This window comes from Cyprinodon tularosa, unplaced genomic scaffold (assembly GCF_016077235.1).
Source record: "Cyprinodon tularosa strain WSP-4 unplaced genomic scaffold, ASM1607723v1 ctg553, whole genome shotgun sequence".
Lineage (NCBI taxonomy): Eukaryota > Metazoa > Chordata > Actinopteri > Cyprinodontiformes > Cyprinodontidae > Cyprinodon > Cyprinodon tularosa.
In genome coordinates, this window is record NW_024039289.1 from 826689 (window position 1) to 851764 (window position 25076).

General features: G+C 38.7%; 1 protein-coding gene and 1 long non-coding RNA gene across 2 annotated transcripts in view; both read right to left on the reverse strand.

Annotated features, from left to right (window-relative positions):
• LOC119796604 (Fc receptor-like protein 5) overlaps positions 1 to 25076 on the reverse strand; it is a 72884-nt gene that overhangs the window by 34465 nt on the left and 13343 nt on the right. Inside the window, exon 4 of the mRNA XM_038305231.1 lies at positions 11700 to 11966. Coding sequence (XP_038161159.1) covers positions 11700 to 11966 — 267 coding nt within the window. The remainder of the gene's footprint in view (positions 1 to 11699; positions 11967 to 25076) is intronic.
• LOC119796617 lies at positions 8226 to 8941 on the reverse strand. The gene is made up of 3 exons (XR_005282493.1): positions 8878 to 8941; positions 8735 to 8797; positions 8226 to 8330 (listed from the first exon to the last, which is right to left on the reverse strand). It is a non-coding gene; the product is annotated as an uncharacterized LOC119796617 (long non-coding RNA).

A 25076-nucleotide genomic window follows, 5' to 3' on the forward strand; every position in this document is an offset into this window, starting at 1 on the left:
GTCCACGGCATTCGCCTTGGTGTTCTGAAGGGGCACATATTCAGCTCTTCACAACCACTATTGAGCATTTTAACTTTGGATAAACTTTACATGCACAATTGCACTTTCACAAACAACTACAGGTGCTTGGTTCCAGGTACTTAGAGATTCACTTCCATACAGAAAGCCCATATTCTTATCCTTAGCTACCACAGTATTCATATCAGATTAAATAATACTACTTATACTTCAATGATAGTATCAAGGTGTTACTTTACTGTATCTCTATACTATATCCGTTGATTGTGCTGTTCTGTTTACATCTCTTTGCAGGTGATTAAACAGACTGAAGATGTTTTATTGTTATCTCCCCTTTTATCTCCTCTTTATTTCATCTTTTCTCCTTTTTTCTCTTTTTCCTTTCATGTTCTACTTACTTTGCAGTGTCCATAAAATCTGTAATACTTCCTGCATGAATTACAATTTTTTATTACAATATAGCTATTTATATGGATAAATCAAGCAGAACACGGTAGCAATAGCCATAATGCTCCACATGTGAAGCAAAATCTGTTGGGCTCTCTTTTTGAAAACAAGACAATTATTCTTATTGCCACATTGCCATTACTGTAAAAAAAAAAAAAAAAAAAAAAAAGAAAGAAAGAGAAAAAAAAATAAAAGGCTTGTGGCTGTGGGGGGAGGGCTTAGGCACAAACTTCCCTGCATGCCACAGAGGCATACAGATCCTGGAGTGATGGAAGATTAAAGCCAATCACCTACTCTGCAGACCGGATGACAACTGCAGTCTGCCCTTGTCATTGGCAGTGGCACCAGCATACCAGATGGTTATGGAGGAGGTGAGGATGGACTCAATGACAGAGAACCATCAATGTCCTTGGCAGGTTGAATTTTTTCAGCTGCCACAGGAAGTACATCTTCTGCTGTGCTGTCTTGGTGAGTAAGTTGATGATCAGCTCCTACTTTAGGTCCTCTGAGATGATAGTTCCCAGGAAGTGGAAAGATACCACTGTGTCAATTATGGAGTCACAGAGGGTGATGGGGATAGCCGGGGCAGAGTTCTTCCAGAAGTCCATAACCTCCTCTGCTTTTAGAGCATTGAACTGCAAGTTGTTCTCCCTGCACCAGGTCGCCAGGTGGTCAACCACATGTAGGCAGACTTATCACCATCAAAGAAAAGTCTTTCAGACAGGAAGTCTGTAATCAGGCACAATCCTGAAGCAGAGCTGGGATGATTGTATTGAAGGCAGAGCTGAAATCTACAAACAGGATCCTGGCATAGGTACCTGTGGAATACAGGTGCTGGAAGACGTAGTGAAGGGCCAAGCTGACAGCATCATCTGCAGACCTTTTGGCTCTGTAGGCAAACTGTAGGGTGTCCAGGAGAGGCTTAGTGATCTCTTCAAGGTGTGAAAGCACAAGGTGCTCAAAAGACTTCATAACCAGATAGGTAGATATTTCGACCAAACATGCTGGAATGCATGGAAATTACAACAGTTACATTTTTACCAATATACACATGTTAGACATCATTTGTCATGATGTGATGGTTTTATTAGCCCAAATGCAGACTCACAGACACAGAGGGAGGATTAAAAGTCCAGTATTTAATTGGAACCAGTTGACAGACTGACAGGTTGCAGATTCAGACAGGCATGGTGGCACAGGTAAAACACAACGATCCAGCTCAGAGGGGAGGTCACACTCAGCTTATATAGGAAAAGCTTCCTTAATCAGCAAATAGACAACAGCTGTCCATGCTGAGCCAAAGCTCCCCAGGCTGGATCCACGGCGCCCTCTGGTGGGCAAAGTCCCGGATCCTGACATCATTAGAAAGTTCCATTGCATTTTAGGGACACAGCGAGCACCAAAATAAAATTAGTAAAGATATTGCAGCATGTTCAATCAGAATTTCTAAAATACACCTTCTGCATCCTACCTTTGAAGCGTTCCTGAGGCCGTATTATAAATCCAATCTTAGTTTGTTTATATTCCATTTGTCTGTAAGGTAATCCAGCCTCTTCATAATAAAAACATTCCTTGATGAGAAGATTGCCACATAAAGTCAATTTTCTTTACCATATGAAGAGTTCGATCCTCATAGCTATTGCTGACCTTCTTGCTAATTACTATAGCTTACACTGATATTTCCGTGTCAGTGTTCTGTATGTTAGTTTTCCACATCTTCCAGTGTACAAAACAAAACTGTTCCCGCCCGCCCCATTTTCAGATTTGACATCGGGACAGCCCTCAAAGTGTCAAAGTGCACACTGTTAGATGATTAGATGAAAAGTTAGAAAAAATAAAAAGTGTTTGCTTCAAAAATATTTTGTGGCCATCAAAAGGCTACAGTGTGATTCTTGTGTTAAAGTAGTTGTGCAAAATCAATGAACACAATTTGTAATAATTTGGCATATTTGGAGAAGTTTGGAGAAGCTGATGACTCCAGAAGTTAAAAGTCCCACATCTCTAGAACTGTTATACCTAGAGGTCTGATATTTTTTGCAGTTGTTGTTGACATAATGCAGAACAATGGCATATGCCTATTTTAAAGCATGTTTTTGTTACTGTTATTCAAAGAAGACTTATTATTTTTAAGAACAAAAAAAAACAACAACTATAAGTCATGTTTTAACTGTGTAATGATCTCTGCACTGATTCTGGCCTGATCACCAAGTCCATAAACCTGTTCTGCTCCACCCTTCCGCATTTCAGCTCTGACCGGAGTCACCTGTTTCCATCACTCTATAATCCCCATCAGACCATTCCTCTGTGCAAAATTATCTTGTGCCAATCCAGTATGAATAGTCCAGCATCTCTTAAAAAGTATCTATTGTCTGCTCGTTACTGGCCCAATCTGTCTCCTGATACTGAGCCAGCCTGATCCCTTTCTGACTTTGCCTGCCTGGATATCCTCTCTGCTCTGCCTCTGGACCCCTGGATCTCTGAATCAGTCTGGCCTGACTGCCTGCTCCGCTCTATCTGGAACACAAACTCAGAGAAGCTTCACATAAACTGTCTGCCTTCCTCTCCTGAATCACAAACTGGTAAAGCCTCACACAATCTGCTCCCCTGTCTGCCTGCAGCCTGTCTGCTTCGCTGAGGTTCAGTCCCACTCTCAAAACAAGCTGTTCAATAAACTGTTCAAACCTCACTGACCTGTCTTGGTTATATTTGGATCCAGCCTCAGTTTCTTTACAAACTGCTGCAATTTTGGCTATGTTTTAGTCACAGTATTTTTATTTTTATTTTCAGTAACTAGGTGTTACATTTCAAAAGATGTATCACACTTGTTATTTTGGCTTACATTTCCTTACTTATATGCTTTTCTATTTGGGTATGCAAAAAAGCGAGGACTACTTAAATTTAGGTGGATGTTAGGAGGTCCTCTGGACCTTGGCTTCTTGGGTGTTTTGGGTGATATTCGGGTCAGCAGATCACCAAACGGATAATACTGGGTGTTAAAGCATTGTTAGTTGTAAAAGTGAAAGCAGCTCTATCCCTTTTAAATATCAAATTAAAAAGAAGATAAAACTCTCATTGGATATTTCATATATGGTGGGGCGACGTTGGCGTTGGATGTAGGAGTTTGCCCTGAAATCGAATGGTTGACAGTTCAAGCCCAGACTCCGACTTTCAGTGTCGTTGTGTCCTTGGGCAAGACACTTCACCTGCATTGTCTACTGATGGTGGTCAGAGGGCACGGTGGCGCCAGTGTACGGCAGCCCCGCTTCTGTCAGTGAGCCCCAGGGCAGCTGTGGCTACAATGTAGCTTGCCACCATCAGTGTGTGAATGTGTGCGTGAATGGGTGAATGAATGTAGTGTAAAGCGCTTTGGTCAAGTTACCTGACATGCCATTTACCATTTATATATTCATGTGAATGTGTATATATTATATATACATATGTAAGATTTAGCATATAAATCCCATTACAGTTCTGATTTTTTTAATCATATATTTATTGTTGTTAAAACAGATGTCCAGTGTCCTTCAAATTGTAGTATTTTGCAGTTGTTACAATTCTTTTGACCATGTACAGTATAAGAAGAACCACACAGCATTTCAAAATTTTTATATTTTTATAAATCCCATCCAACCCCAAAACCCCTTGTCCTGGCAAATAAAAAAAATAAAAAAATAATAATAATAAATAAATAAAAATAAATAAATAAATAAATAAATAAATAAATAAATAAATAAATAAATAAAATAAAATAAAATTCATTTGGGACAACAACAAAAAAATAATAAGGGGGCTAAATTTATCAAATCTGAGATCCACATTAATGCCTTAGGTGGAAATTGGGATTTCCATCCCAGAAGAATTCTTCTTCGAGCAATCAGAGTGGCGAAAGCAATAACATTTTCCTTTCTAGAAATCGCAGCGTCAACCCCAAAAATAGCCATTAAACGACTAGATTTTAGATGTAGGCCAAACACATCGTTTAAAATCCCAAATACTGAATTCCAATACTCTTTCAGCTTAGAGCCCGACCAAAACATATGAGCTAAGTGTGCGTTGGTGGCTCTACAGCGATCACACGTTCCATCTATTTCAGGCCACTTTTGCTAGTAACGGGTTTGACCCCCTTTTGCCTTCAGAACTGCCTCAATTCTGCGTGGCATAGATTAAACAAGGTTCTAGAAGCATTCCTCAGGGAGTTTGGTCCATATTGACATGATGGCATCTCACAGTTGCCGCAGATTTGTCGGCTGCACATCCATGATGCGAATCTCCTGTTCCACCACATCCCAAAGATGCTCTATTGGATTGAGATCTGGTGACTGTGGAGGCCATTTGAGTACAGTGAATGTCAGGTTTATTCAATGATGATTATAAAATTAATGCATGTGCATATAGAACATTAAAGAAATGAGATGCTTAACTCTGTTTACTGCAAACTGTCATGCAACTTTGGTAGGAAACTGCTGATGTTTGTGCAAGGATAATCACAGTTATCGGGAGACCGCTTTATGCTGTAATTCAATCAAGAGGAGCATTTTGTCCTATGACCCGATCAATTGCCTTGTCAGAAGAACACTGTTCTGTAACCCACCCCATGTGTTATGATCTGCTAAAAAAAAGGCTTCTGCTGAGGAGACCCATCAGTGAGCAGATGTGGCTGAACGTGGCTCTCTCCTCCTGCAGGAGCCAAAAAAACCTATTCTGTGTGGGCTCAGTTTATTTATTCTGAACCTACAATTTTGAACCTAACATTTTGGTTCCGAAACCCGGGAGGCAAGATCCAATTGTCTAGGACCGTGTGGGACCAAGGCCAAGAATCTGTCGACATACGTCCTCCCTTCGCCGGACGGGGCCCTTAGGTTGGTCCAGCGCTGCCCTGGGCATCTTGGTGACGTCTCCAGAGGAACTGCTCTGCACAGCAAAGGGTAGGCCTAAATCTTTTGATCAAAAGCTGGTCTGAGACCATGTGGAAGCTATAACTGGTTATAGTCGCAAGAATATTTGACAAACAGGGTTTTGTTGTGATAGATCTGGGATCGGTATTCTGTGTGTATGGGTCTGGGACCCTCTGTGTTCTTTTAAGATAAGAACACAGTTAAGTAAGGTTTGCAGCTGCAGCAGGGATATTTGACAAAACCAAGTTTTGTTGACAGATGTGGCATCTGGGTATCAGGTGCGTGCGAGGGCCTGGAGCTGGAGACTCCAAAGTGTACACGATAGGTGTTTTTTGTCTATGTTGGTTAAATTAAAAAATATATAATAGGCCTTAGGATAGGTGTGACTGTGCAAGCTAAGTGTGTGTGAGAGTGTAAGAGGAAAAATCGAACCATTGGGTTCTGTTGTTTCATATTAACACAGCAGGGGTTTAATACAGTACAGCTCTTGTGGATGCAGAGGCAAGAATTTCTCACCTGTAAAGGTAGAAGCAGAAATTACCACAACAGTGTTTGGGTGCTGTCCTGCTGAATAAACATCCAGTGCGTAGAATACCCTAGGTGTTTGTACTGGACTGAATTCTTTAAAATGGGTAAAGGTCAAAGTAAAATTTGAGATAATTTAGAATCTACGATTAGAAGGTTGTAGAAGCGCAGGATCCAACAAAAAATAAACATTTGAACATATGGTTTTAAAAAATATATGGGTTTGAGGGAGGCCTCTATTCCAAAATAATAAAATAATGAGTACTAAATGATAAAATAACTAAAGAGAGCCAGGGAGGTAAAAGAATTAAAAAGGATGGGTTCAGGGAAGAGTATAGAGAAGAACATAAGGGGTATGGAAAGTTTGTGTCAGATTGATCCAAGTAATTTAAAATACTTTTAGAAATGGGAGTAAAAGTATGAAATAGATGGTGTGTGGAAGTTGATCAATGGAGAAATGTTATGTGCTGGCTAAAAACAAGCACTAGTGAAAAAATAGATAAATAAATAAATATATATAAATAAATATATATAAATAAATAAATGAGCTCCAAATGGCGAGTTGTTGATATAATACATCTGCAAAGTAGATATGTTATTATCAAAAATAAATAAATAGATATAATGTTGTGCTTGTCCGTCTTTTAATGTTATTTGTCTCTGACCTCAATCTGACCTCAAATATTTTAAAGTTTTTATGTATGGTTGCCTTCTTGCCTGACAAAAAAATGTCTATCCCTGCTCACCTTTTTTTTTTATGAAAACCTAACCATAAGTTAATAAGGTTCATATTAAAATGAAGGTTCATATAAAATTCCCTAATCAATAGACCTTCACTGTCTTTTCTGTATATTTGTTTTGCAATTAAATGGAAGAGATTCTGCTCCTTTAAAATCATTCTAACTTGTTTATTTATGCTGGAAGTAAATCTAGGAGCTCTTGATCTGTGTCTCTATTTTTCTAATAGATCTGTTGAAGTTTTAATTTCTTCCAGTTTAAAATGTTAATTCTAAAGCAAATGGGTTCAGGTCTGTCATTAATGTGTTGGATTAGTTACTTTAAGATTAAGCTTGACTGTCAGAAGAGTAAAACAACCAAACAGAAATGTGTTTTTTCCAATTTCCACAGAAGTGACTATGTAGAACCCTGATGTTTGTGTACGTTTTTCCAGACATTCCACATTTTTTATGATTTTCATCAACTTTAAGCTTATATGTGCAATCAGCATGTTTTTCTTTACACTAAGCCTATATTGGACAGAGCTCAAAGGTAAGGTATCACATTTGGTAAGTATTGCTCATCAGGAATATAAATAAGAAACCTTTATTAAAATAAACTTCACTTTATAATTGCAATACAAACCTCTAGTGGTAGGCTGTGGAACTGCAGAACACATCATTGACCCTCAATGCTCATAGATCCAAATATAACTTGTTTTTTTCTCTTCTGTATGGGATGAAGTTGAGGTGTAAGATGATTATTTTTGAAAAACAAAAAACAAAACATCAACTCATTTGACATAATTGTTATTTATTTATTTGAAATGTAAGGCAACAGGATATATCCAACTTTCTTCATTTTTTTTTTACATTGCTCAAACAGCTGATGTAACTCTAAGATCATTATACTTTAAATCTGATTATGATGCCTTGTGTTTTAAAGAACAAAATCACAAAACCTTTCCATCCAGATGTGTTTCTCAAGTGTAAATAACATATTGGAAGATGAAGGTTTTATAGCAAAGAAGGAAATCTAAGATTGAAAGGTTTCATTGTCACTCTATAACTCAGGAATCATTAATAGAATTTAAGCGAGAAAACAGTGTCTCATCATTTAAAGAAAGCAGTAAAATAATCCAGAGGATAGCTAAAGCTCACAAAGGATACAATGGAAAAAAATAAGAAAATGACTGATTTAAAAAAAAATCGAAAGGAGAGAACTTCTTCTGTAAACTCTTTTGAAGTCAGTCGCAAAATATTGTGTTTTCCACATCGAATAATTATGTCACACAGCCTTAATTTCTTATAAATAAGTCATTCTACTAAACTGTAGCATCAGAAACAGTTCCAGTTTATTCAGTTTTTAATCCAAATCTACCAAACTCTTAGAATATAATAAACATAAGTCCAGTAGTAGATAATGGGGAGTTTATGTGATTGATAAGAAAAAAATAAAATTAGAGCCTTTATGATATTTGACATAATATCCATTGAAAGTTTAAGCTTTTCCACATCCTAGACCATTGTACTTTATTCTGGAATACATTGTCTCTTTTAGAATTGTTTTTCATAATAGAAATTAAAGAAAAGCTGACAGATTGAAAAAGATATTCTTATATTTAACATGTAACATATTAGAGAAAAAAAAATCCACCAGAGCCTCCAGCCTACATGTCAGCAATCTCAGAATAAACTGCTTCACCCTCTGCTGCTGGACTTGACTTTCCTGTCAGTGAGAAGATATTTCTTAATGCAAAATGTCAAATCAATACAGTTAAAGCAGATTTTAAATACTGCAACATTAAATGCAGAACAGTGGCGTTTATAGACCAATTTTACCAGTGGGCCTAGGGTGAGACTGGTATGTTTTCATGGGGGCATAAAGCAAAAGAAAAACAAAAAAACAGGGCAATAGCAGACCCTCTAAAATACATATTATTACTTCACTCTATATGCACATGTAGTGGCTTTGGATGCATTGAAAAAGAAAATTTGCAGAACCTTCTTTAAAGGACACTGACGTTTTATTAGTTGTCTTGCAGATATAAACTAAGAGAAATACTTATGAACTGAACTCTATGCTGAAATGTAATTAGCTTTAGTGTAATGATGACATGAAATTGACTGTACCTGCAGCTCCTGTTTTCCCTTCAGAGTAAACAGCGCCCTCCTCTGGTGGTCTATGATGTCTACCTGTAAAGATCATCCAATATGAGGGATAAAACCACTCAATCAGTTTCTCATGTTTTACATTGTAGAAATGTGGGACTCACTCTCTTTCTTAGAGGATTTTATTTCAATGAGAGAGTATGTATGATCTCTGAGTTCTTCTCCTGCTGAAATAATGCAACATTTTTTGTGAGTTACTTGACTGTAAATTACATGATTTTATGCTTTAAAAGATAAACTTTACCGTTTCCAGCAGCTTCAGCAGAGTTGATTATGTGATAGAGATGAGCGTCACCTAAAGTGAATGAAAGACCAAAAAGTATCACGAATTTACAGAAGTTTAACAGATTTTCAACAATTTACTTAAACCTTGAAAAAAATTATATATAGATCTTTGGCATTAACATAGTAATCTAAACAGCACAAGCAGACTAACAACAAAGCTAATAAATAATGATTCAAAAATCTGCAAGAGAAAAAATATGTATACTGTATATATATATATGTCCCATAAAATTACGAGACCAATACAATCATAACTGGATGTGTACATCTTATTTTACCCTCCTTAAATCAGACTAAACAGTTCAGCCAAACATGTTTCTCTTTGGTAGAAATAGAGTAATATTTATTGTTACTGTTGGAAACTTGGCTGAACTCCTTCATGGTTTTGGATCAGAGCACACAGACAAAAATGACAAAAATCTACAATCAAATCACTTTATTAAGAGCATTTCATCAGAATCATGCTGGTAATAAAAAGGCAGTAATTACAAAGCCTCTTTAGAACTGTATTTGTTCATAAGATTTTGATGCTTTGGTTTCTAAACACTTTGAAAGCATCGCCATCCTATAATAACTTATTAAACTTGGTGAAAAGGCATAAACCATACTCAAAAGCTCAAAGAACAATTCTGATCCTAATCAACACAACTTCAATAAAGAGCTTCATGAGTGCAAAGATTAAATTGCCTGTTGAGTCTTTGAGACTCAACAGGCAAAATCACAAGTATGGATTTTAACCCCAACACCTTCTTCACTGTATTGAAGGAGGGGTTTAAATAGATTCTTTATGCAAAATAGTTATTTGTAATTGTGTGTTTTTCATCTAGCTTGTCTTTTTTGTTTTAAGTTTTTTGATGTTTCTGTATCCTTGAACATTTGCACAACCCCTACAGCTGGAACGTTTATCACAAGCAGTAAGTCCCCAATGCAAACATCAGTCTATGATAAGAAAACTGATATTGAGAAAAGTGAGAAGCTGTGGTTCTGACCTTCAGTCTGGTTTGTGTGGCTCTGACTCCTGCTCTCTGAGACCCTTGATCTAATAATTGATACAAACAGGTTATTAAGGAAAAGTCAATGAAATGAAAATATGAGAAAGAAAATCAAAATATGGTGAACTCACCTGATGCAGCACAGATCTGTGAAGTATTTTATTATTCATAATTTATTCTGGCAGTTTTTTTTTTCCACAGAAAAAAAAATCAATGTCTGTGTTGCAATAGTTAAAGCAGCTATAAGTTAAATAAATAATTCAGTGTTCATGAAAAGGTCTCACCCTTAGACCATCTGCAGCAACACAAGACCAGTAGAATAATGAGAATGAGTCCAATAACTGGTCCAACGATCAGCAGCACAGGAAGTGAAGAGCTGACAGGACTGGTGAGAGGAACTGTAGAAAATAAATATTAGAAAGCCATGTTATTAATCTGCAGATGTTATGTGATGCAAACGAGGACAGAAACCCACAGCACATTCACATTGACATTATTAGAGTTCGTCATATTCATAGATTAAAGTTTAATGGCTTTCCTGAATAAAATCTATCAAATGTTTTCATCCTCTCACCTCTAACAGCCATCCAGCTCTGTGGTGACTCCTTTCCTGAATGTTCACACTTGTAGAAACCTTCATCTGACTTTGACACTGCAGAGATGTTCAGCTCCTCTCTGCCGTCATTGTGGATCAGTTTGTCATTGTGATAGAAAAACACATTGGAGAGAAGTTTTTGTTCTTTATCTCTGCAGCTCAGAGTAACAGGATCTCCCTCAGTCACAGGATAGACAGGGCTCACCAGGATAATACCATTAATATCTTCTATAAAACAATCAGAGAATGTGAACATTTCATCACATTGTTGGGATTAGAACTGTAAAAACCTTGAAAAGATGCCATTCCATTCAGTTTGATCACTTTGATTAGAAGTTTATACCTTATAAGCTGATCTACCAACACAAAAAGGAAACCCTGTGACCTCACTGGGATATCAGATTAAACACAGAATGGTTCCTATAGCAACATTATTGGAGGCTGAGGATGTTCTCTTCACTTTTCTAGATTTTATTGAGATTTCATCAACTGTTCCTCTGAGAGAGGTCTCAGAAAGATGATCACTAGAAGACCACAAATAATCAGACGTGTTCGAGGAGATAATATAGTTATTGTCCAGAAATTAAATAAGAATAGTTTTTATGAAGATGAAAATAGAAGAAATAAACAATGATGATTAACATCAGAATAAATCTGCAGCTCTGAAATTGAAAACACTGATGGTTCAGAGCAGCTCTGAAACATTTATGGGTCCATTAATGTGATCATGTTACTTTAAATTAATTCAGTTTATTGTATAATATCAGACAGTTTTAATTTCTACTGTAAAAAGTTAAGGAACATTTTAAACTAAAAATTTATGATAATAGTAGCTATAGATGAGAAATTACTTTAAAACTGAACAAAGTTATTTAGTTTTTAAACTTTTTGAATAATAACTAGAATTATATAGATGTGAGGATTTAAGGAGAATAATTTATCAAGGCGCAAATATTCAAATTAGAGGTTACAGTAAGTATTAAACATTAAATATACTGAAATGTTTTGATGTTGAAAATAAGGAAAAAGAAAAACATAATAAATCATAACCTACTCTGTACAGTGATGTTGACAGAGTTGCTAAAGTGTCCTGATCCAGACTCACACCAGTACACTCCACTATGATACCAGTCCATATTGACGCTACATGTAGCTCTGTTCATGTTCCCGATGTAGAAGCAGTCATACAGTGAATCTGTTTCTGTAATCCACTTCACTCTCCATTCAGCAGAGTTTCCCTCACAGCTCAGAGACACAGAGTCAGAGTTGAAGTGTTGAACTCTGTCAGGACTCACTGAGAGAGACGCTGCTGGATGAGGATCTGGAAAACAACACAGGATTTAGGCTCAGCACAGAAACAACAGGTGAAAGGATTAATATGGATTTACTTTTTGAACATTTTTAAAAATAAAATCAGAGCAAACATTTTAACCAGTGTTGGGCACGTTACTTTGAAAAAGTAATTAGTTATAGTTACTAGTTACTTCTCCCAAAAAGTAACTGAGTTACTAACTGAGTTACTCCAAAATAAAGTAACTAGTTACTAGTAAAAGTAACTATTGCGTTACTTTTGCGTTTCTCACCCCGTAAACCTCACCACCCAGCCCCCACCTTCTGGCGGTGTGTTTCCAAAGCCAGCTGAATAGAGCGGATGACAAAGACAAGAACCTGCAGAGAGTTTAGCATTTATTGCAACTCAACGTAAATGACATCGGGGGGGAACGCCATGTGAAGTTTTTTAACAGGGCATTCAGATCTGGTGAAATTAATCACTGGGGATGTCTAATTCTGAAATCCTGTGTGTTTGGGTTGTTATAGATACTGCAACATCTATCTATCTATCTATCTATCAAGATGTATACTCTGCGTGCGACATAAAATATGGATCTCCATCCCTGCCACAAAGGCCATCAAATAATGTTTAAAATAAAAAATACAGTAGGTTGAAAAGTCAGAGTATCCATCCATCCATCCATCCATCCATCCATCCATCCATCCATCCATCCATCCATCCATCCATCCATCCATCCATCCATCCATCCATCCATCCATCCATCCAGATTTCTCTCTTTCATTTGATCGTTCACGCTCTCCATAGTTCTCCTGTGGCGCGAGCACAGGGCAACTGTTGCGCGCCTTTAGCGAGCATGCGCGTTTCCTGTCGCTTGCGCGGTGAATCGTGCCGCCTGCGCTGTGCGGAGATGCAGAGGAAACCGTATGTGATGGGGAAACGCAGCTCGACGTAACACCGGTATTTCCATCAGGAAAACGCTGTTTTGCTGCTGGAGTCATCCTCACTCTCTATCTCTCTGTGTGTGCTGGACGTTAACACCCGCCAGCAGAAACACCCACCTACCCAACTGACAGACGGAATCTCACTATACATCAGCCATTCTCATCCTCCCCTCTCTCATGACAAGGCGCGCACCTCTGGATGACCTAAAAAATAATCTTTAATATCTCTTAAACAAAAGTAGCACAAACAATATTTTTTTCTGCACAAATCTGCACTAACGTTGCACTAACCATTCAGTCTATTTGCAGAGTTTTTTGACGTGGGTGGGGTGTCAGCTTCACGCAGCTGCACACGAGTCCTATCATGAAAAAAGGTTCATCGTGCGACCTGAGTAACGCGCAGTAACGGGGTGTCTGCAATGGTAACTGCATTATAGTTACAGTCAAAGTAATTAGTTAGATTACTCGTTACTAAAACAAGGTAACACGTTAGTAACGCCGTTACTTTCAACGCCGTTAGTCCCATCACTGATTTTAACACAGTGATCAAACTGTGATATTTGTCCTTTAAATCCAATATTTTAGTGACTCTCAGACTGTACTTCCTGTAGAAACTCAGGAAGCTGAACCTTCAACAGCAGCAGCTGATAATTTTCTATACCTCCATCCTTTAGTCTGTTTTATGCTCATCCATCTCTGTGGTTTGGTTCGTATCTTCAAATAGGACTGGTCCAAACTGTAATGAATAATGAGGTTTGCAGAGAGGATCATGCTGAACTTCCCTCCATCCAGGATCTACACAGGTCTAGTGGCTATGGCATCGCTTACCCCCCTCTATTTCCACACTTACTTGCTTACTCTTTACTCATAGAGCAAGATTGTGCAGGGATTAAACAGACAATAATTTACCCTAAATCTGTTTAGTTTTAATAGTTTTGAGCTTTTCAAGCAAATCAGATAAGTAAAACCTACATCACCTGCTTATTTATTGAACATACGAAGTTTAAAGCTGCAGTCTGTTACATTGAGAAGAGAGCAGACTTCGACTGAAAATTTGAAGAAAAACAGGTTTCACGCCACTCCCCCCTTCCTCTCTGCTTCACTCATGCCCCACCTCCAAGCTCCACCCCTCTCACAGCATCTGCGCGGCTACCGCATGCGACCAGAAGCGTCCAAGCAGCGTATGCGGCAGCTCTTCCATTGACATCTTCTTTTTTGAAGTCTTTGCCGTGTAAGCAGTTGTCGGCAGGGGCAGAAAGAGCAGTTTCTCTTTCGCTGGTGGCTGTCGCTCCGCCATGACTTCCACGCGCATCCTCCTGACTGCAGCAGCCGGGCGGCAGCGGCAGGTTCAGCGGTGAGAGGGAGGGGGCGGGATTCAGCGTGTGTGAGCTGGGATTGACACTCCATCAGACGCTCCTCTGGCTGTGATTGGTTGTTTTGACTCGTCCCGAATTATTCTTTCCAGATTGAAATACAGGCAGTAGGCGGTACCAATTGAAGCAGTTTTTTTCACAGGTTACATATCACATGTACTGCTGTCTGGGCATAGGGACAGTTTGAGCCAATATGACAAAAAAGTGATTTTTAAAAACTTACAGACTTCAGCTTTAAAACAACCTTTAAAGAGTCTTAAGTTCTTTATTCTCATTTTAATCTGTGGTGGATTGTTGAGATTTTCTCTGGACTGTGGGAAAACCTTTAAAATTACTTTTTGGAACAATTGCGGTTAAAAGGCTAAGAGAACATACTCAGAGAAATTTGTGCATTAAAGCAGGAACATTCAAAATAACAGGGTTTAATAGGTCACTAAAAACACAGGACATGGAGTAAAAGACATTTTAAGGAGTAATTTGATAAGCAATGTCTAAAGTGACATTCAAATCAATTTAATTCAGTTTATTTCTATAGCGCCAATTCACAACACAAGTCATCTCAAGGCACTTTACAGTTCAACCAGATCATACAGTCAAATTGATTCAAAGTTTTCTATCTAAGGAAAACCAGTCAATTGCATTGACTCATTGACTCATATGCAATCCCTCACACTAAGCATGCTTGTAGTGACAGTGGAGAGGAAAAACTCCCTTTTAACAGGAATAAACCTCCAGCAGAACCAGGCTCAGTGTGAAAGGCCATCTGCTGAGGCCAACTAGGGTTCAAGGAGACAGAAGCAGAGATACAAAAAGCAGCTGTAAAAGGCGGCACCGTCCAGGAAACACACAGCCAGGCAGACGAGCTTCGGAGCCAGCTCCCATGTCAGAGGATGAAGAGAGCACATCCAGCCAGTCACAGTCAGAGAAACAGGACCACACTGGAAAAACAGGCCGATCTCCAACATCTATAAACAACAGTGTTGATGTCAGCAGCACAGCTGATGTTTGATGTTGTTGTTAATATTTTGCAATTTTAGGTGGATTTAGCTACTAGGCTTACAGGTTGGTTGCGGTATTTGATGCAACATGCTTCCAGCTTTATTAACTCTTGCAAAGTCATACAACATGTAGCGTTTAGCCTATGTGAGGGATTATATGGTCTACATTTGTTGTTGTTGCTTGTCCAAATGATCCACTCCATCACTCATAGCTGCATACTTAAGATTACGTTTGCTTGCCACTCTTGTTGCATTACATTAATGTTACTTTGTTCAAACTAGCATTAACGTTACCATCTTTCAGAACCCATTTGTATTAGACCGCTACCAGTCATCATCTCTCTTTTCCCTCGGCAGGGGAACACCAGAGTCATTCAGACGAAAAAGGAAATACAGAAAAGCTAAAGATAGACCGAATTAAACCTGTCTTCAGTTGATAGCTAAGCTTGTTGCATGTTCACAGTACAATAGTTAATAAAAATCTATATTTTATGTGCCACACCTCAAGTTATATAATTGATGACAGCATGCACCTAAAGTGACATGGCAACTGCTAAATGTCCAAAGATTATTCCAACACTGGGGAAACAAAAAAGGAATAGTTATAAATCAAATCAAATATATTAATTTGACCTCTATTAGCCATACATTATAAAGGTCATATAACATATATATCGTACAAAAGTTGTTTTTAATCAGTATGTAGTCTATATTGGGAGTAGATTAATATGTATAGTATAAGCCTACTGAAAGTGCCGCATTGCTTACATACTGCATATATCCATTTTGATGGAACAGTCTATATTGATAATGTCACAGCTTAAGTCACCATTGTTACTAAAGCATTTTGGGAAGGTACATTGTTCTACACAGCAGCTCCATATTGTTATAATCAGTGAAACTAGGAATTCCAAAACCTGAACATCAAGTAAAAAGACCTTCCCACTTTAGCAGCGTCTTCAGAAATAAATAAAATACATCTCAAAGTATGGCTATTTATTTTTCTCTCCAGATCCATAATGGCTGAGAATCAGTCAGAAATGGTGACTTTCCTGAGAGGTCGAGGTGCATCAGAAGAAACAATCAGCTGTTACGAAGAGCAAAAGGTATGGCTACAAGTACAAGATGAACAGCTTAATTAAGATAATTAGCTCCCCAGTTTTTGTATGCAACACAAACAGGAATCTTCAGAATAAATTTTCTTGGCCATAGTTAAGCAAGAGTTTTGATAAAATGCAGATTAAATATTCATTCGAACAATTTTAGCATGTTTGATCATCTTGCTATTTTCACTTTCAATATATACCTTCTTCAACAGCTCTCCTCACGTCAGTGTTGACATGAAGGATATCAGTATATTATAGTTTAATCTACAGAAACAGCTATTTTTCAGTGCAGTTTCACAATACTTTTTCTCCGACTCATAGCTATGTTTTATTACTGTCTAGACATCACTGCTTGAGTATCTATCAAATTACTTGTTACTTTAGACATAACCATTTACCAGAGTACAAAAGGAAAAAAAAAACAGAATAAGAATCGAAAAAGTTTTAATGGGCTGCACAGTAAAGGAACAAAATGAATCTCATAATAAATGCTGTGCGTCTATCAAAATGCCATGCTTAAATTAAGTGTGCAGCATATTTGGGAGATTAGAACCCCACAAAGAGAGATGTATAATAATAAAACATTTGTAAACAAGGTATTTACCAGATAAAAACTTTTGAAATACCAGCATGGATGTAAACACCTATTGTTTTTTATAAAAGTGATGGTGATTTAAGGGACATATCCATGTTATTTGCTTTTTTTTTTAAGTTTATACACTCTGGTTGCGGCTGCACGGTGTTACCTTGCAGCAAGAATGTTCTGGGTTTGATTCCCAGTCTGGGGTCTTTCTGCATGGAGTTGGCATTGTTAGGAATCCAGTTTATGTGGGTTGTGCTTTTGTTTGTCTTCCCTCCACTACCAGGCGGCGCCTGGTTTTCATTGGCCTCCTCACACACCTGCGGATGGTTACCTCATTACCGGAGGACACTTAAGCTGCTGACTGCCACTACTTCGACGCCAGAGTGTTTGCCAGTTTTGGGTACTCTAGCCAAGCTGAGCTTTCCTCAAACTGAGTTTTTGTCTACCAGAGTTTTAACCTTGCTTTTTTGTCTTTGCCTCTCCGCAGGAAGTCATCCTGCAAACTGGATGTTTTGGACCTTCTCCCCCCCATAAAGGATTCTCTGAGCATCAAACTTAGCTGAGGATTCAAGCTAGTGGTTTGGATCTCCTTTTCTCCTAAGGATTGTTTGGACATCTCTCTGAGCAGGGCATTCATCTCCACAAGAAACTGCTCAAGTTCCCGAGAAAACTAAGTGGCAGTCAGCTCCTCCGTTCCTCAAGGAAAAACCGCAATCTGGGTAAACCCTGTCCGCCCTCCAACGAGCAAGTCATCCACTGGAACAACCCACACCGACTGGATTCAACAAGAGACACCTTTTTCTGGAAACGTGAGTCAGTTGCCTTAATTCCCTTCTTCAAATCGAAGACACAAATTTCCCATTGAGCCTGAACTAACCGCAGAATCTTCCCCTTCACTTTTCAATCCCGGTTCGACAGTGTTCAGAGCAGCACTGGACTCCTCTCTACCTACTCTCAATAAAACCTGTTAAACTTGTCCCTGGTCTCTCTGTTTGGTCTTCTGCATGTGGGTCAGAGCTTTAGATAAAACCATGACAGGCATGTTCTCCCTGTTCACAACGAGCTGCTGTTTTACCACGAGGCAATTTAGAGCATCAGGCTCAGTCCGGCCTGATTTATTTTTGTTTTATTAATTGATTGTTGTGATTCTATAGTTAAATTCTATTCCCAGCCCGCTGGGAATTTATGTTTCTGATACTTTAAGATGTTTATTGCCCTCCCCTGTAGGGGTGGTAAAATATCTTATTTAATCAGATATTATTTCAGCTGTTATATGCTGTTTATGACACACAGTCCTACTAACTGTGTGTTGGGACAATAGATGAAAGAGTGATTCGAGCACTAATCATGGTCAAACAGTTATTTCTGCACATACATGGAATAAATTCACCACAACTTCTGTTCAAAATATAAGATTTTATTAACAAAAATCATTCAGCTCCACGTCAAACATATTTCAGTTTAACACTCTCAACTAAGACTAGTAAAACTCAACTAAACTAAACTAACTACTATGTACAAAGAGGAAGGGGAAAACGGTTGAAAACCATATTACAGTTTAAGATGGATTCTGTGTTTGAAACCAAAGTTTATCTGGAAGAATTTGGGATATGATCAAATTAGCTTTTCACTAATTTTAAAGAAATTGGAATATTTTCAGACCAATTCACAATGCAAATCCATGAGGTGAATAAAACATTATTTGGCCAAATAATGTTTTAAATGATTTGCTTAATCAAGAACCAATAACCTTTAGCTAAATGATTCTTTACCCTCTTTGAAATAGCTAGCAGCGAATAGACATCAGGATTCCACTAAATGACTCTTGGTCAGACTTGGTAATGGAAATATAATGAGCATTTGAGGAACATATGAACACTAATGTTATATCAGTGTTTAAATCCTTAGTGAATAAAGCTGGTCTAAGCTTTAGCAACAACTCAACACATATTCCTGTAGCATAGCGTAGCATGCAGTCCATTCTTTAGCATCAATTAGCGTTGTCTTTACTCAGCAGTAAACACACGATATGATTAGCATCATCAAAAGACACATTGCTTGTTCTGTCCCTAATCATGCCAGACCTGCATACCTTTTTCCATGTCCGCTTGGAAAGCTTGAGTTTCATCCAGTTTTGCAGCTCTGCAGTCAGGGGTTCCTTTGTCTCAGTCTCACAGCAGGGGTCCCCTCAGTCTCACACCAGGGCAAGGTCTTCACCCAGTTTAGCTCTGTAAGTTCTGAAACTCAAGAGATATGTGTTGCAAAAGTTCTGTTTGCAGCAGTTTGGTTCTGAAGGGTTCGACTCATCCTTGATGGTTCTGGGGATCTGGTTCCCCTGGGGCCCGCATCTCCACTGTGGGCCACAGTGGGCCCCAGCTTTGAGCGCAGGAGCGGAAGGGACCAGGAGAGAGGTGCTGGAGCAGGAGAGGCAAAAGAGAAGAGGCAAAAGAGGCAGAATCCTTTGTGCTTTGTGGTTTTCTCTGTCCTCACAGGGAGGGGGTAGGTTTTCACACCTTTGGTGGCTCCCATGTGACTGCTTTGGCTGAAAAAGGGGGGCTGCAGAAGTCCCCCAGCTGTTATTCACCAAAGCTTCGTTTTCTTCTCTGGTCATCCTATCAGGATGAAATATGGACACTGCTTCCCAATGTCCAAAAAGTATGATCATGGCATATGGCACAACAGTCCCCCTTTTGATCTGGAAATAAAAGATGCAGTTCTTTGTTTTCAGATCACAAATAGGTCCATAAAGCCATGATATCTGGAGCAGTGATGAGTCAGGTTCCTGTTGGCAGGAAGAAAGTTCATTTAGGGTTCATATCTTCTCCCGTGTTTGTCCTTGGATGATTTGTTGCAGGTCTGGCAGAATCTGACCCTATCTTATCATAAAACAGTTCATTTTCTCCAGAGGTTTTGCGTCTGGTTGAAGCAGGTCTGGCAGGAAAGTCTGACCCTGATACACAAATATATACATTCCAAACAAAATTTCCTAACACCTTCATGATGCTGTTGTTCGACCTTCATCATTTCTCAAGTTGTAAAACAAAAGAAAGAAAGGATAAAACAGGTTAAAGTATGTTAGAAATTATCAGCAACTATCATACTCTTGGATATGATAAGTTTTACCATTAGCTTGGAATTGTAGTACTTTGTGGTTGGTCAGATAAGCCAGTAGCTCTGTAAGAACTGTTTTGCAGATCTGTTCTAAGTTTTCTTTTGTGGTTGTTTCTGTAGCTTGTTGATGTCCCCCTTTACCAGTATAAACCTTCGTTTTGGATTGTGATGTGAAGGTTTATGACGTTTGTCTGGGGGTTCTGGTTTTTGTTCTCTCAAGTCATTAATTCCTTCATCTTGGTCAACCACCAGGGAACTGAATCTGTGTCTGTTTCTGGTCCTGTTCTTTGTTTGAAGGTTTAAGACTCTAAGCTTGCTTTGAAATCTATCTGATTTGGGACGTATTTCCCAAACAAGCTGAGCATATCTGCGAGTTTCCTGCATAGAAAAGTTTTCTATCCTGCAATGCATTGCTACATCATATCGTACACTTTCATGTAGATTTTGGATGAACAATGCTTTAAATGAGTGATCTTCTTCGTCAATATCTGGAGAACTGCAGCCCTCGAAATAAACCTGTCTCAAGTGAAAGTAATATTCTCTGGGTGTTTCATGTTCTCCTTGGAGAACTAAAGATGCCTCAAGCATTGCTAACGCCGGATCTCTGTAACCAGAATATTCTCCTCTTAAGATTTGACAAAGAGCTGAATAACTTTCTCTGATTTTTGGAAGAAGAGATTTTATGAAAACATGGACGCTTCTAGCTGTTGTTTTCCAAATCAGCTTCAATTTCTCACGAGAAGAAGGAAATGGCAAGTCTTTTAGACAGTGCTCAATTTCTTGCAGATAATCCATTATGTTTGAGTGTTGACTTTCTGGGTCAAAAATATCAATGTCTTTGGCCAAGGATTCAATTTGTTGAATTCTATGGTCACTCGGTGGGCCTGGCCCGTCAGGAAGCTGGTTCTGCTCATTAAGTGGTGGGGGGTTTTGAGCTAACCTTTGATGACACAAGGGAGACTGGTTCTCCTCAGAGTTTTCCAAGCTGTGAACTTTGGCACTTGATGCTCTGTCAACGGAGTGTGAGACAGAGATTGATTTGCATGGCTGTCCTTTGCAAAATTTTAAACCGCTTGAGTTTACCAAGTGATCTACTTGTTTCTCTCTGTCTGCGACACTACTTTGACTTTGAACATCTTCAGATCTATTTAGTGTTAACCCAGAGTTTAGAGACTTTGTATCTGCTTCAGGAACTGTTCTCCTTTCGACTGGGGTGACCTCCTGCTGATTCAAAGTCTGCTTGCTTTGTTTATTGCATAGCTCCTCCAAGAGGGGGGTCACCGTTTGTTCTGAGGCATGGTCAGTCTGGCCACATGGGTCTTTGATCTTGTCAGCTCCTGACAATAAAATGTTTGCAGCACTTACTCTGTGGCAGATCATCTGATATTTGGCTTCTAACTCAGAGTACTGTTTAGCTTTTATTTGGTATTTAAGCTGATAAAGTAGCGTGAGCTCACAGAGTACATCTGTTATCAGAAAGTTTCCATTTGGGTTTTGAATTAAGTTAATTAATTCTTGAATCTTTTCTTCACATAGGCTGAGGTTAAATTGTTTAGGTTATCCTGCTTTTCTGGAAATAAGTGGATAAGCTTTGCAACAATTTGTTTCTGTTTCTCTATGCCTATGGGGTCAATGGTGTGCCCAGAATTGAGGATGCTTGGATCCATTTTCAGCTGATGGCACAAAAACACAAGTTATGAAGAAATTTCAAAAGAACACAATCCAGTCAGTACCCACTATACTTGTATATTTACATATACATATTGTAAGGACTTATTTTTATGTGTGTAGAAACGGGTCACAGGTTATCTTTAAACCTGTGATATCAAAGAAACACTTTTCTTTCAGTGTTAGAAATGCTACACCTTGTTTAGGATTTACCAGCTATTTTAGCGCATGCTTTACCTGTCTCTGAGGATTTATAAGCAGTTTGGCACAAAGCTTACCTTTTAAGGACTTACAAGCAATTTAGCTTATGCTTCACCCTTTTCTGTGATATCAAAGAAACACTTTTCTTTCAGTGTTAAAAATGCTACACCTTGTTTTAGGATTTATTAGCTATTTTAGCGCATGCTTTACCTGTCTTGGAGGATTTATAAGCAGTTTGGCGCAAAGCCTAACCTTTAAGGTTTTACTAGCAATTTAGCTTATGATTCACCTTTCTTTAAGAGATTTTAAGCAATTTAATTTGAATCCACCCCCTTTTGGTCGGGTAGGACCACAGATTAACTTACGTTAAATCTGGCAACAAATCTTGTTCTACACAATATAAAATAAGTGTTTAAGAGTCTTATCAGACTAATAGACAAAGGGATTTAGGTTAAATTTCGAGGCATCTAACCTATTTTGGACTGGAGGTGACTTTGAAATAGCATAACTTGGGAGTTTTCGTTTTTGGGATGTGGTTATAGAAACCACAAAAAGCAGCATCTAGCTATAGATGTGCCTAAATTTTGGTCGAACGATAACATTAACTTGGGTGTTAAATCTTTTAGTTTTAGTTGGACCAAAGTGATCAGATTGATTTGAATCATCTGAGTTTTGCTTTGAAGTAAAGTTGGTTATCACCAGCTGAAGAGATATTTTGGAGTTATTAGATTTAGTAAAATTTTATATATTTTGATGCTCCAAGAATGTCAAAGGTTATATTTTCTTCTCATATAAGCTAAGACATTTAGTATTGGATTCTTAAGTTGTGAGTTTAAAATTTCATTATTGATTGGTGAGAGCTGATGTTAATGCTTTCACACGGTTTTCAATAATGGCTCTAAGTTTATTCTCATATATGTGCAGAATGACTGTTATATTCGATGACCACCAAACTGAGACACCAATTAAATGTTACATTCAATGAGCCCAGTAGCATGGGACGCTAAATAAATGTTACAATTAATGGGCCCACCCAGGGACGCCATATTTATGTTGTGATTCTATAGTTAAATTCTATTCCCAGCCCGCTGGGAATTTATGTTTCTGATACTTTAAGATGTTTATTGCCCTCCCCTATAGGGGTGGTAAAATATCTTATTTAATCAGATATTATTTCAGCTGTTATATACTGTTTATGACACACAGTCCTACTAACTGTGTGTTGGGACAATAGATGAAAGAGTGATTTGAGCACTAATCATGGTCAAACAGTTATTTCTGCACATACATGGAATAAATTCACCACAACTTCTGTTCAAAATATAAGATTTTATTAACAAAAATCATTCAGCTCCACGTCAAACATATTTCAGTTTAACACTCTCAACTAAGACTAGTAAAACTCAACTAAACTAAACTAACTACTATGTACAAAGAGGAAGGGGAAAACGGTTGAAAACCATATTACAGTTTAAGATGGATTCTGTGTTTGAAACCAAAGTTTATCTGGAAGAATTTGGGATATGATCTTTTCACTAATTTTAAAGAAATTGGAATATTTTCAGACCAATTTACAATGCAAATCCATGAGGTGAAAAAAACATTATTTGGCCAAATAATGTTTTAAATGATTTGCTTAATCAAGAACCAATAACCTTTAGCTAAATGATTGTTTACCCTCTTTGAAATAGCTAGCAGCGAATAGACATCAGGATTCCACTAAATGACTCTTGGTCAGACTTGGTAATGGAAATATAATGAGCATTTGAGGAACATATTAACACTAATGTTATATCAGTGTTTAAATCCTTAGTGAATAAAGCTGGTCTAAGCTTTAGCAACAGCTCAACACATATTCCTGTAGCATAGCGTAGCATGCAGTCCATTCTTTAGCATCAATTAGCGTTGTCTTTACTCAGCAGTAAACACACGATATGATTAGCATCATCAAAAGACACATTGCTTGTTCTGTCCCTAATCATGCCAGACCTGCAAACCTTTTTCCATGTCCGTTTGGAAAGCTTGAGTTTCATCCAGTTTTGCAGCTCTGCAGTCAGGGGTTCCTTTGTCTCAGTCTCACAGCAGGGGTCCCCTCAGTCTCACACCAGGGCAAGGTCTTCACCCAGTTTAGCTCTGTAAGTTCTGAAACTCAAGAGATATGTGTTGCAAAAGTTCTGTTTGCAGCAGTTTGGTTCTGAAGGGTTCGACTCATCCTTGATGGTTCTGGGGATCTGGTTCCCCTGGGGCCTGCATCTCCACTGTGGGCCACAGTGGGCCCCAGCTTTGAGCGCAGGAGCGGAAGGGACCAGGAGAGAGGTGCTGGAGCAGGAGAGGCAAAAGAGAAGAGGCAAAAGAGGCAGAATCCTGTGTGCTTTGTGGTTTTCTCTGTCCTCACAGGGAGGGGGTAGGTTTTCACACCTTTGGTGGCTCCCATGTGACTGCTTTGGCTGAAAAAGGGGGGCTGCAGAAGTCCCCCAGCTGTTATTCACCAAAGCTTTGTTTTCTTCTCTGGTCATCCTATCAGGATGAAATATGGACACTGCTTCCCAATGTCCAAAAAGTATGATCATGGCATATGGCACAACATGAGCATACTGTCATTATGAGAGTTCTTTGATACTGTCACAAGAGGGCACTTGGAGTACATAACCTTTTTCTCATGATGAAACAGTTTATGTTCTAACAGCAGCAGTGGCATTGCGATGGTGATCCTATTTGCACCTGAGGTGCAGCAGTCTGTCACAGAAGGAGCCATACATTTCTTACACAGCATGTACACTATATTGCCAAAAGTATTTGCTCACCTGCCTTGACTCACATATGAGCTTAAGTGACATCCCGTTCCTAATCCATAGGGTTCAATATGACGTCGGTCCACCCTTTGCAGCTAGAACAGCTTCAACTCTTCTGGGAAGGCTGTCCACAAGGTTTAGGAGTGTGTTTATGGGAATTTTTGACCATTCTTCCAGAAGCGCATTTGTGAGGTCGCACACTGATGTTGGACGAGAAGGCCTGGCTCTCAGTCTCCGCTCTAATTCATCCCAAAGGTGTTCTATCGGGTTGAGGTCAGGACTCTGTGCAGGCCAGTCAAGTTCATCCACACCAGACTCTGTCATCCATGTCTTTATGGACCTTGCTTTGTGCACTGGTGCACAG